The sequence below is a fragment of the Pongo abelii genome, chromosome 6 (assembly GCF_028885655.2).
Source record: "Pongo abelii isolate AG06213 chromosome 6, NHGRI_mPonAbe1-v2.0_pri, whole genome shotgun sequence".
NCBI lineage: Eukaryota > Metazoa > Chordata > Mammalia > Primates > Hominidae > Pongo > Pongo abelii.
In genome coordinates, this window is record NC_071991.2 from 135,060,688 (window position 1) to 135,073,414 (window position 12,727).

Here is a 12,727-nt window from a genome sequence, read left to right on the forward strand (position 1 = left end):
GCTCATGTTCCTCTTCCCTGCCCGAAATGTTCTCCTTCTTCAAACTCACTTATGTAAATCTTACCCATCTTTCAAAACTGAGCTCGAACCCCATTTCCATGAAGCTGCCTCTGTCTGCTTCAACCCACACTGACTTCTTCCTTCTCTTAACTTCTACTTGTGACATTTGCTTTGCTAAAATAGGGAAGAAGTGAAAGCCACATCGTAGATGATGGATTCACTTCTTCCCTGAGCGCTCTGCCTGTACTTTGTTTAGGAGTCTGCAGGTAGTACCTGGTTATGGTAATTTAGTCTCAGCCCCAACAGGTAGGCTTTCTTCAAAGGTGGTTCATTAAAAGAAATTAGAATATAAATACATGATCTGCTTATGCATACTTTTTTCCCAAAAAAGACTGTTGTTCTAAGAAAACTGCAAACAGAGCATTTAAACTAAAGATTCGCCTGGAGATCTCTGTGTCTGACCTCTTGCCCAAAGCAGCTGAGAGTCCCCAACTACAGTATCCTTGAAAGATGGCCACCCACGTTATCCACAAACACACATCCCACCAGTCAATCTCTCCAGGCACCTTGTTCCCTTGCTGGGAGGCTCAGGCTGACAAAGTTCTTTCTTATCATACGGTATTTCTCAAAGTTAGGTTTGCAGACCATCTGCCTCAGAATTATTTGAGGTGCTTGTTAAAATCACAGACTCCCAGCCAGGTGTGGTAGCTCACGCCTGTAATCCCAGCAATTTGGGAGGCCGAGGCGGGTGGATCCCCTGAGGTCAGGAGTTTGAGACCAGCCTGGTCAACCTGGTGAAACCCCGTCTCTACTAAAAATACAAAAATCAGCTGGGTGTGGTGGCTTGCACCTGTAACCCCAGCTACTCGGGAGGCTGAGGCAGGAAAATTTCTCGAACCCGGGAGGCGGAGGTTGCAGTGAGCCGAGATCACACCACTGCACTCCAGCCTGGGCAGCTGAGCAAGACTACATCCAAAAAAAAAAATATCAGAGACTCCCAAGTCCAACTCCAAGCATACTGAATCAGCATTTGGAGCAAAGAGGGAAACAGGAGTGTGCATTGTTAGCTTTCCCAGGTAATGTTTGTTTTTTGTTATAAAGCTAGAGTCGACGGATTCTACCTCTATGATTTTTCCATTTCTAACAACAGACAGCAAGTCACTTCTCTTCTCTTCAAATTAACTCTTCAAATACTGGAAGACATATCTCTGCCTTCACTCCTAATACTCAGCTGTAGCCCATGTAATCTAACATTTCTTTATAACAAGCTTCTATCCCCTAAGCCAACTTGGGCACCCCACTCTGGGTCCTCTGCTGCTTGCCAATGTCTCGCTCAAAATGGGATGCCCAGAGATGACATGCGCCTCACAGTGCAAGGTGGGGGAGAGAGACTGAGAGGATTTTCAGTGCTTTCAGTACACACTGCCAATTTTGTGAAGGACAGTGTATCTACTTACACTCCTGGCAGCTGATGATGAGCCTGCCTGTTTCAGCCTAAACCAACCAGCAGTAACTATTACCATTTTATAAATCTTTGATAATTTAATAGGCACATGAAGTTGACTCCTGAGTTGTTTTAATTGGGATGCCTTTGTATTCTTCAGATATCTATTGGCAATTGGTAGTTCTTCTGTAAATTTCCTGTCCTTGTCCTTCCTGGGTTTTTTCTTTTTTTTTATTTTTTTGCCTTTAATTCATTAGGTCAGTTGCTGAGCCAAGTAAGCCCTTTCTATGTATCATCTCACCAAACCCTCAAAACAGTGTTTTCCCCACTTTATAGGTAAAGGAACTGAGCTTCAAGAAACTTACAGCAGTTAGGTCTTCAGCTTCCTCACTGATTTATTCCTTCATTTAATCAACATTTTTTTGGAGGAGAGTCTTCATCTTTCAGACGTTTTGTAATATGAGTTAATAGGGCCAAGTACCTGGTATGAAATTATGAGGAAGCTTCAGAAGGAAACTGGGAACGTTCTCAACTCTGTTTCTTCCTACTTCTACCTAAAATTTCCTTTATTCTCTTTGTTGCTTTTCCTGGCCTAAAGGTATTAGTGAACAAGTAATAATCATTCAGTGGATAGCAATGCTATTTACTGATACAAGGTTCAAGGAGGACATATGTATCTGTTCATATATTTGTCAAGAGAGGTAGCCATCCCCTAAAAAGTAACAGAAAGGGATTAAAGGGAGCAATTTGGAAATAAGGGATGACTCTGTAAAAAATCATAGTCCATCAGTAGAAACTGTTCAAAAGTATATATGTAAGTAATACTGGTTTTTATTTTTTCCATTTTATATTATCTTACATCCCAAGACCAGTGTTTACACAATGAACCAAGACGCTAATGTTAATTCATTATTTAGAGCATTTTAGTCCAAACAGCTGAGCTTCTCATGGATTTCGTTAATTTAATCCAATTCCGTGCAATTATACTTTAATTAAAAATACACATGCATAAAGTTGAAATCCTGATATTTAAGTCAATTAAATTTACTACAAAATTAGAAGAGAAGCAAATGATTAATTACAGGTCTAGAAACAAAAATAAATTAATAAAAAAAATTTAATCCTACTCTCTGTTTTAGAAGGTAGCCAAGGCCCAAAGGTCACGAGTTCTCAATGTCACATACTGAGCAGTAACACTGAGATTCAGCTCCAGGTTTCCCGACTTCCAATCCAGAGCCTATTCATCTGGGTCTTTCCCTGACATTGATTCCCAAGTTCACTTAAACAGGCCCTGCTCTCCCCAGAACTCTCAAAACTCTCCAAATGAAATTTATAAACAAGGAGTTAAAACAGCTAAAGCAATAAAAAAGGTCCTGGTTCTGGGACTTTGTGCTTTTAGGCAGCCTGGTTAAAATCGTTGGGGGCTATACACATCCTTCTATAAGCTTTGATGGAAACTCGATTTATTCCATATTAGTTATTAACAAACACATATTCAATAACAAACACATATGTAGGGCAATTTCAAGGCCCTACATCTTGCTGCAAATATTTCTTTCACATAATAAACAAATATTTTTTAAAAAAAGAAAAAAGCATTCTATAAATTCTGGTGCTCATTTCCCCAAATAAGAAGGAATACATCTTTTCTTTCTTCTTTACTATCCTAAGCTTCCCATTACTGTCTGTTTGGACCAATCATTTAAAACTACACACAAACTTTAAGTTCAATTTCTCAACACTATGGTTTTGATATCTCCACAATGCACCACCTGGCAACCACACTTACCTCACAACATAAAGAGAATTTTAACCCTCTAAATAGATTGTTCTAAATAGGGACACAAAGCAAATTTTAAACAACAAAAGTTAACTCCAATTGACCTGACTGTTGATTGTTTATATTATTTCTAGAATTGGATCCTCCAGAACTTAGTCTGGATTATTTCTTAGCCTATACCCATTCCCAGCACAGGTGTTTCCCTCTCTTTCCACCTTCACCCGCCAGTAAAGCCCCACTGTGGCCACTTCCCTACAGACAGAGCCCCTTCCTCCACACACAGGCCTTGGCCCCACACCAACAACCCCTCCATAAGCAGACACTACCTTGTACACATTTACCCTCTGCCCCGCCACCAACACACAAAAACCTACCCTGGGCATCATTATAAAGTAACACATGACACCAAGGCCTGGCCTGCATAATTGAACCCCAAAACCATTACAAGCGACAACCTGAAAGCCATGTTAACTTGAGAAACTCTCTGCAAACCTTGAAAACATCCGGAAAGTTTTCCATCTCACAAGGATAGGCTCGTTCAAACCTCCCCTTGGAAATTTAGGCAAGGTAACCCCTCTATTCATTCAGATCCACAGGCCTTCCCCCAGCAAGACAGAGCCCACACTCACTGCAAATCTGACTTGGCAGTTCTCCTCTCCAAGGTAGCAGAGATCTCCCGAGACGTTGGTCTCCAGCCACAGGTGTTCTCCATTCACGGCATTCTCCTGCAAGGAAAAGACCCACCTGACATCAATTTTTTTTTCCAGGGATAAGGAAAACTATTTCAAATTTAGATTTGGGATACAAGAAAGTTAGTGAAACCAAGGAGTCTAAACATTTCTCATTTGACCACTCAAAGTACTGCTAGCGTTGATTCTACAGAAATTCTAAAAAGGGAGAAAGGTGTTTGGAAAAACTTTGAGCTATAACTAAAATAAACATTTGGTTTATAGCTGCTTTATCCATGGAGGTGGTCATTTTTGAAACATATTCAACAAATGAGGAAAAAACACCTCTAAATAGTTCAATGTCAAACCTTATTCACCAGGCCCACCACTGCGAATGTCATGACAACTGAGATTAAAATTATATTAAAATTTGACTTTGCTTAGTGAATAAGCTTAACAAATTAGCTAAAAAGGAAGATGGTAGCATTAAAGTATTTTAAGCAAAGACAGTTTGAAAACACAGTTATACCAGTAATAGGTAAATTATATTTCTAAGGGCAGAGGCTTCTTAAAACTAAGTCCCTGTGTACTCAAAGCATAACACGTTTCTACTAATTCACATCTTACTAATTCAGTAAGGTCTTCACCCAATTACTTCTCAATTTTTCAAACTAAATGTTATTGCTTCTAAAAATATTCATACACTTTGGATGGGGAATAGAGCTGCTAGAATGTATGACCTGATGAGCAAACAATCCTATTTTCCAGAAATGTGTAGTGTGGTATTGGGGAAAGGGGGAAGCAAACTGTTTTTTTTTTTTAATAGTATGATGAATAGAATTCCATATTCCTTCTTATGGGACACTACCTTGGAAATTATAGATTTATATATTAATTGTATACTTTGCTCATTTGCTTAAAAGGGGCTCTGAGCTGTTAGGGAAAGTATTGTATTAGATTAACCATAAAGAAACAAGACTAAGTCTCCATGGCTTACAGGAAAATTACTCTTGTTTTTATCTTATTCATCAGATGTACATGGGCATGTAATTATTTTTTATGGGGGATACTGTGGACTGAACTGTGTCCCCTCAAAAATCATATGTTGGCCAGACATGGTGGCTCACACCTGTAATCCCAGCATTTTGGGAGGCCGCGGTGGGCAGATTACTTGAAGTCAGGAGTTTGAGACCAGCCTGGCCAACATGGTGAAACCCCATCTCAACTAAAAAAACACAAAAATTAGCTGGGCGTGGTGGTGGGCGCCTGTTAATCCCAGCTATTCAGGAGGCTGAGGCAGGAGAATTGCTTGAACCTGGGAGGTGGAGGCTGCAGTGAGCCAAGATCATGCCACTGCACTCCAGCCTGGGCGACAGAGTGAGACTACATCTCAAAAAAAAAAAAAAAAAATTCCTATGTTGAATTCCTCACCCTCAGTGTGATAGAATGTGGAGATGAGACTTTGGGAAGTAATAAGTTCATGGGGGTGGAGCCCTCATAATGGGATTAGTGTCCTTATAGAAGAGACACATGGGAGATTCTCCACATGCACACACCAAGGAAAAGCCATATGAGCACACAGCAAGAAAGCAGCTGTCTGCAAGTGAGGAATAGGACTCTACCCAGGACTGGAATCTGCCAGCACCTTGACTTCGGACTTCCCAGCCACCAGAACTGTGGGAAATGAAGTCTGTTGTTTAAGCTACCAAGTCTATGCCATTTTGTTATAGCAGCCTGAGCAGATGACGTCAATAAGAAATTCCATAGAATAATCATGTAATGGAAATCCATCTTATACATGAGCCACTTTTATTATAACCTGCTCCAGCAGTGTCCACACGATAGCCCATTGAATCTCAAAGCTTAGTACAGCAAAGCAGAAATATATACCAAATGGCCAGGAGCAGTGGCTCATGCCTGTAATCCCAGCACTTCAGGAGGCTGAGGCAAGCAAATCACTTGAGGCCAGGAGCTTGAGACATGGTGGACAATATGGTGAAACCCCATCTGTACTAAACATACAAAAATTAGCCAGGCATGGTGGCGGGCACTTGTAATCCCAGCTACTCAGGAGCCTGAGGCATGAGAATTGCTTGAAACCCAGGAGGCAGAGGTTGCAGTGAGCTGAGATTGTGCCATCGCACTCCATTCTGGGCAATGGATCGATATTCTGACTCAAAAGAAAAAAAAAAGGAATATACACTAAATGACATTTGCTGGGAGAAAATACCAAGTGTCACCCATCTTTTAAAATAAACGTATTTCTTCAGATTCAGATAGAACACATTTTCCTTTCAGGGCCTAGTGACTCAAATAATTCTGGGGTAAGAACAACCAAAATTTGTATTGTGACATGTGATGTAGGTGCTTCAGGATCCAAGAAAGGTGGGTCCAAGTCCTGGACCACAGAAGTGAGGCAGGAAGGGACGAGAAGGTGAAAGTCACTAGGGATATAGGTATCAAGGGCTTTAGGACAACGCATAGGGAGACCCTGGGGGTAGGAGTGCACCATCCACATCTCCCAGTGCCTCAAAACCATTCCTAAAGGGAGAGCAACACTGACCGGGGTCATTGCCCTCTACATCAAAGGGTGGACACCTGTTCACCAAAACTTTTTCTTCTCTATTGGTAATTTTTCCTTGTTGCAAGTTCAATTTTTTTCAAGGAAGTCAATGGGAAAATAGGCTTCACCTCACAGTCAACCTTGTGGGACAACAGCAGAGGCAAGAGAAGCATAGCTGTGGGTTCAGACCCTAAAAGTTTTCAGATAGTGATGGATGATGACAACATTTTTTAAAAAGTAGAAAGGCACTTCTTTGCAAGGTATCCTGAAGTAATCAATCCACACAACCTAAAATATTCTACTACTGGGAACTTTTCTCCAACTCTAAGTTATAACCATTTATACAGAATAATGCCTTTTCATTTTGTTATTCTTTAATTTATTCAACAATTCTTTATTCGATAACACTGGTGCCAGGCACTGAGATTCTGTGTTAATCAATGGAGAAAAATCTACCAGAGAAGATGGAACTAAATGCATAATAACAGCAGCCAATATGAGGGAAACCACAGCAAAATCCCACTAACTACTTTAGAAAGTGAAGTCTAAAATGTAGCAGTGGGTAAAATGTCAAAACCTACTGATAAAGCAATGAGCTTTCAACTCCAAGAAAGTAATCTCTAAGCCCATGGAACGTCCTGCCTGATAAAAGTGTTTTTGTTTGTCTGGCGGCCTTGGGCCATAAGGTATCAGCTTGACCCCCAAAGGGGCTAGAGGCTAATGTCAACCAAATGGGCAGTCAACCCTGTCTACAGGACCAACCCCCACTTAAAACTCTGGACATCAAGGTTCGAATGAGCTTTCCTGCTTGGCACTATGCCATGTATATTATAGCACAGGGTTGCTGAGAGAAGTTAGCTAGTGAACCATGATTCTACTTGGAAAGGACTGTAATAAACCATAAATGTGAGTATTAACAGCTTTCAGGGGGTTCTATAAGTGTTTCTAGTGAGTTACCGAAGCTGAGTGTGGTCTTGGGGGTTCCCGAACTTGCAACTGATGTCAGAAGAGAGGGTAGTCTCGGAGACTCTTGAAACCTGCATAAAGTTGTCTAGACTGGGTGGCATTAGCACAAGAATGCAGTAGACAAATGAACTATTTTTGTTTTCTTCCTACAGTTCTCATGAACCCTTCTCCAGCTCCTTATTAATTAACATGAGCTTTGGAGTCAGACTTGTTGCCTAATAGCTGTATGACTTAGGGCCCTTCTCACTTCCCTAAACCCTATTTTACTCATCAGTCACATAAAAATCACTGTACCTCCCTTACAGGACTACAATGATGTTTAAACATAAAAATGCATAAAGCCCAATGTTCCGCATAAAACAAGAAGTTAATAGATGTTCATTATATTTATTATTGTTGCTGTTACTCTCTAGTTTCCCTTCTTCCTCCCAATCCACAGATGTTAGCATTAACTACGTTTCTCTCCTTGGTCTTTGTGGCCAAGACTGCTAGCCATTCCTCAAAATAATTATTTATCCTTTTCGTGGACACATAGTTAGACTTTATTTCCCCAGTCTCTCTTGCTACTAGGTGTGGCCAAATTCTGAACAGTGAAACAGAGCAGAAATTCCAGACTTGTTCCATTAAATCCTCCCACATGCATTCCTCCATGTCCTTTTGTCTTACTGGTCAATTGGGAAGTCAGCCTTTTGGAATCCTCTCAGTGAGATGTCAGAGCGATCCTCAGCATGGGTCACTGAATAGCTATGTGAGAAAGGGCCTTACCACCCACCCAGCCACCTGGAATAATCTTGGTCTATGACATAGGTGAAACAGTCTCTTATATTAAGCCATTATACATTTGAGTCTTTCATTTGCTGCAGAGCCTCATTTACCCCTGCAAATGCAGGCCTCTTCCCTTTGCTTTTATTTTTGTCTAGGTTTCTTTTCATTATCTGAATATACCCCCAGTTACTTACTATACACTGGACAGTGCATCTAATTTCGGAGTCTTGGTTTCTTCTGCTCTAAACTCTGACACCCTCTCTGATTTATTTAACATTAGTATAAATTTAGCTTCCCCCAAAAGAGAGCCATGATTGTGCCTCTCCCTTGTTCAGAATGCTTAGATGTTTCCCTATTTATAAAATAAAATCCAAATTCACCCTGGCATACTAGACTCCAATAACAGCATCGATCATTCTTTTATCCTTGTCACTTTTTTTTTTTTTTTTTTTTTTTTTTTTGAGACAGGGCCTTGCTCTGTTGCCCAGGCTGGAGTGCAATGGCATCACCACAGCTCGCTGCAGCCTCAAACTGCTGGATTCAAGCAATCTTCCCACCTCAGCCTCCTGAGTAGCTGGATTACAGGCGTATGCCAACACACTGGGCTCCCTGTCACTCTTCTTGAAACATACCTCGCATTTCCCTTTTTGGTGCCACGTTTTTGTTCATTCTACTGTCCCTACCTGAAAACATCTTTCTCTCTTCTCTACACATGCATCTTGAAATACCATCTCAAATAGTATACAACTCAAAGAGTATCCATCTGTGCCAGACAGAAAAATAACTCTCCTATTTCTAAACAAAGATAACACTTCTGCTGTACTTGTGAGTGCTGAGACTCACAAGTCTGTATAGCTATATATATATTTACATTGATAGATTTTCATCGATAGATCTATTCATCTAAGAGTGGGGATTCACCTAAATAGACATAAATACAGATTTCTAGATATAGGTAAGTTTTCTTGCTCAAGGGCTACCGAAATTCTAGTAATGGTTATAGGTAAAAAGACAAAGGTGAGGTGAGTGTTTGAGACTGAATAATACAGATAAAGAGTATGCTCACACAAGAAGCAAATACTCTACACAAAATGAAGATGCTTGCTTATAAAAATGTTTTGAAACAATGAGAATTATAAATATGTATCCTATGTAAATGTCCTTACAAAATCAAAAAGGAAAAAGAGTGGATTGCCTCCCCTTGAAAATCTTCAAGACAAGAACTGATAACACACCATGTTGGATGTTTTAGATTTGTGCTGTACAATATGCACATGGCTACTGAGGACTTAAAATGTGGTTAGCACTAATTGAGATGTGCTTATCTTTGAACAATTCACAGCAGATTTTGAAGATTTAGTGTGAAAAAAAGAATGTAAAACATCTCCCTAACAATTTTTATGTTGATGACATGTTGAAATAATATTTTGAATATATTTGCTTAAACAAAATATGGAATTAAAAATAATCTTACCTATTTCTTCTCACTTTTTAAAGCGTGGCTACTAGAAAATTTATCATTACAGCTCATATCTATTTCTATTGGACAGCGTTTGTTTAGATAATCACTTGCCTAGAGGCAGAAGATTAGACCGAGACACTTCTCACAGGTCTGAGAAGTTACAGAATTCCATGATTTCCCTCAGCAGCCACGGTGATTTGATTTAAAAACTCCCCCATTCTCAGAAAATAAAGGAATGGTGAGAGTCCCTGAAATTAAGGTCGATCTGTCCCTTCATTTACGTGGCTGACCAGGACTGGGATCTTCACTGATTTATAGTGAGTAGTTCCTTATGCTCTAGAGGCTCAACAAACAGTCTCATTTATCGATTAATCTGACTTCAGTTTTTCGAAATGGGGCTGGGAGTGGGGAAAGATGTGGGGCTGTGGATGATGACCTGATGAAGAGGGGGGCCTGACGCCCAAAATTAAGGTCCAGGTCTCCTAGGACTCACAGGAAACAGGACTGAAATGAGAACATGCACATACACGAGCACGCACGCACAAACACGCATGCACACACATACCCCTGCCTCCTTCTGGCTTTTCATTCAAGGTTTCTAAAGATAAGATGACCTAGTTTCATAACCCAGTTTAAACCAATCCCACATGAAGACTCTGGTTCCTTAATCTTGTCCCTGAACCAAACTGTGAGGCAGTGCACCAACTGTGTGATGTTCCTATCTGCCTCAGAGAAAGTGTTTCTTAGCATCATCAACTAAAGGAAAGGAAAGGTGGTTTGGACTGAAGATCTGGCTTTGTTTGTGTTGAGGCTCTGTTTTCCACAGCTCTTGGGACCGAAGAAAGTTTGCCAATGAGGAAGGAAAACAAAATAAAATCAAGGGTGCTGGGTTTAAAACCAATGTGCCCTTTAAGAAAGATCTTGGTGGCTTTTCCACCACTGTTCAGGGGGCTGTTTTAGGCAGTGTAATGGGCAAAAACAAATTATGAAATGGTGGGGACAGATGGGAGACACACTTCCTGGGCTCTCTGCTGCAATCCTACAAACAGGGAAGAGTGCTGGAAGTCCAAATGAAGTCTCCATTGGAAGGGAGACATGTGACATTTAAAAGAAGATACACATTATCTGTGGAACAGACACGCTTCTAAATGGACTAATTCACTCTAAACTGGGAACTTGGAATCCATCCCAGGAGATGAGAATATTTTTTCCTTTTTAGGCATTACTTCCTTCCTTTCTAGTAATTTAACTTGTTTTACCCCAACTGGCTTGGCTGACAGGCATCATCCAGTGTCAGAGGGGGCAGCTGCTGCAGGCTGTCACTGTGGAAGTGAAAAGATGATGTCCTTGTGAAGAGTAGGAGGGCCAAAGTACTGCGTGCGCCTTAAGATCTAACACAATGCGTTGAATTAGGAAGGAAATTTAAAGACAGTTACTTGGGATTAAAACGGCATAAATCCATTTATTTTTCAAGCAGACTTTGGAGTCATGCCTACCAAGCCTTTCAGGAACTAGAGATTATCTGAGTGCCTGTCAACTCCCAGCGAAATATCCCCTTCTCACTGATTGAGCAGAAAAACTATAATCAATTCATCCCCTGACATCAGCAACCAAGCAGCTACTGGGTCTATGATGCTGCACTCTCCACTGTGAAGAGAAAACAAGCAGAAAACATTGCCCCTCCTTTTAAGCAGCCTGAAATCTGACAGCCACAAATAAGAAAGTCAAACAAAAAGCACTAATTTGGTTCTAAGGTAAGACAATGCACTACCAACAGAGAGGTGTTGTGAGGATACAAAGCAAAGACTACATCAGATAAATAGAATCGGTTTGATTGAAAAGATGAGCATGGCTTGGCAGACAGCAAAAGAGAAAATCTCTAGAGGAAATAATTTTCATACTGGGTTGAGCCCAATGTCCACTGCTGTCAACAGAAGACTCAGGCATCGTACTGAAGACTGATCCAGATACTCTCCACACACCACTGCAGGTTCTATCCCTGACATGCACGGAGGAAAATGACGGTGCACAGGCAGCCTCAGTAAATATCTATTGCCGAAAAATCTTCAGAGAATGAGCCCATGTGGGACAGAGAATCCTAAAAGTCGTAATAAGCCATTTGAGTAAAACACAGCAGGAGAGAATGTTTGGGATTTTGAGAAACAAGCTAAAACTAAGAGAGAGAGACTGTATATATTACACACAGGGAAATAAGAACATAAAAATGGAATGCTTAAAGAAAAGTATTAAGTTCATGTACCCAAAGCATAAAAACTGTCTGCTATAATAGCACCCTCCTGGCCAAGAAGTGCAGGTGCATATAGTCTATGCGCACTAAATCAGTGCTCACCTGTGTCTCAGGCACCCCACAAACAGACTTCTCCTCAAAGCCTTTTGCCAAAGTATATTTAGGAAATACCTGTATCCCTTCAGATGACTTTGGCACATAGGCTAGTGTCAGAACATGACCCTTTTGGGATTTCACATAGAAACTTGGGGACTAAGATCCTAACTCCAGGTTCACTCTGACTTTGCAACTTCAGATACACCGTGAACAGTTTTTTAATCTTTTTCCTTACAGATGAAGGAAGAAAAATAGAGTAACATAAGCCAGAGAATCATAGTAGTAGAGGCCTTTGAGGTGACCCCCATTCATTCCCCTGAGCCAAAGCGTTACAGAGCAGAGAGAATTTCCACCTGAGAGTCAAGTGGGAAAAGGGAACAACAGGACCCTCGTCGTCCCTGCTGGACCCCGTCTGCCACTGTGGTCAAGACCTTCAGAAGCACAACTTAGCACTATTGGGGCCCTCTACTTTATCAAAGGCAAGAGACTGGAGTTCCACCCACCTTTTTTATAAGCTCCTGCCGCCTTCCTTTTTATTTGAAAGAATCAAAGAGGCTCCGACCCTTTTCATTGCTCAATAAATAGTAATACTGAATTAAATAAAGATTGCTCATTTCCATACATTGAGTCCAGAAGAGTAGACTAATGGTAGAAGATGAGGCAATCAAACAAGAGAGTGGAGGAGAGGGAATGGCACAGAGAGGTGACTGTTTTTGCACCTTAAACAGAACAAAG

The 12,727-nt window shown here is 40.8% G+C and overlaps 1 protein-coding gene across 1 annotated transcript in view; it reads right to left on the minus strand.

Moving 5' to 3' along the window:
* Window positions 1-12,727, minus strand: part of DGKI (diacylglycerol kinase iota) — a 456,754-nt gene that overhangs the window by 285,863 nt on the left and 158,164 nt on the right. The window contains 1 exon segment of the mRNA XM_063725794.1: window positions 3,854-3,949. Within this exon segment, the coding sequence (XP_063581864.1) occupies window positions 3,854-3,949 (96 nt within the window).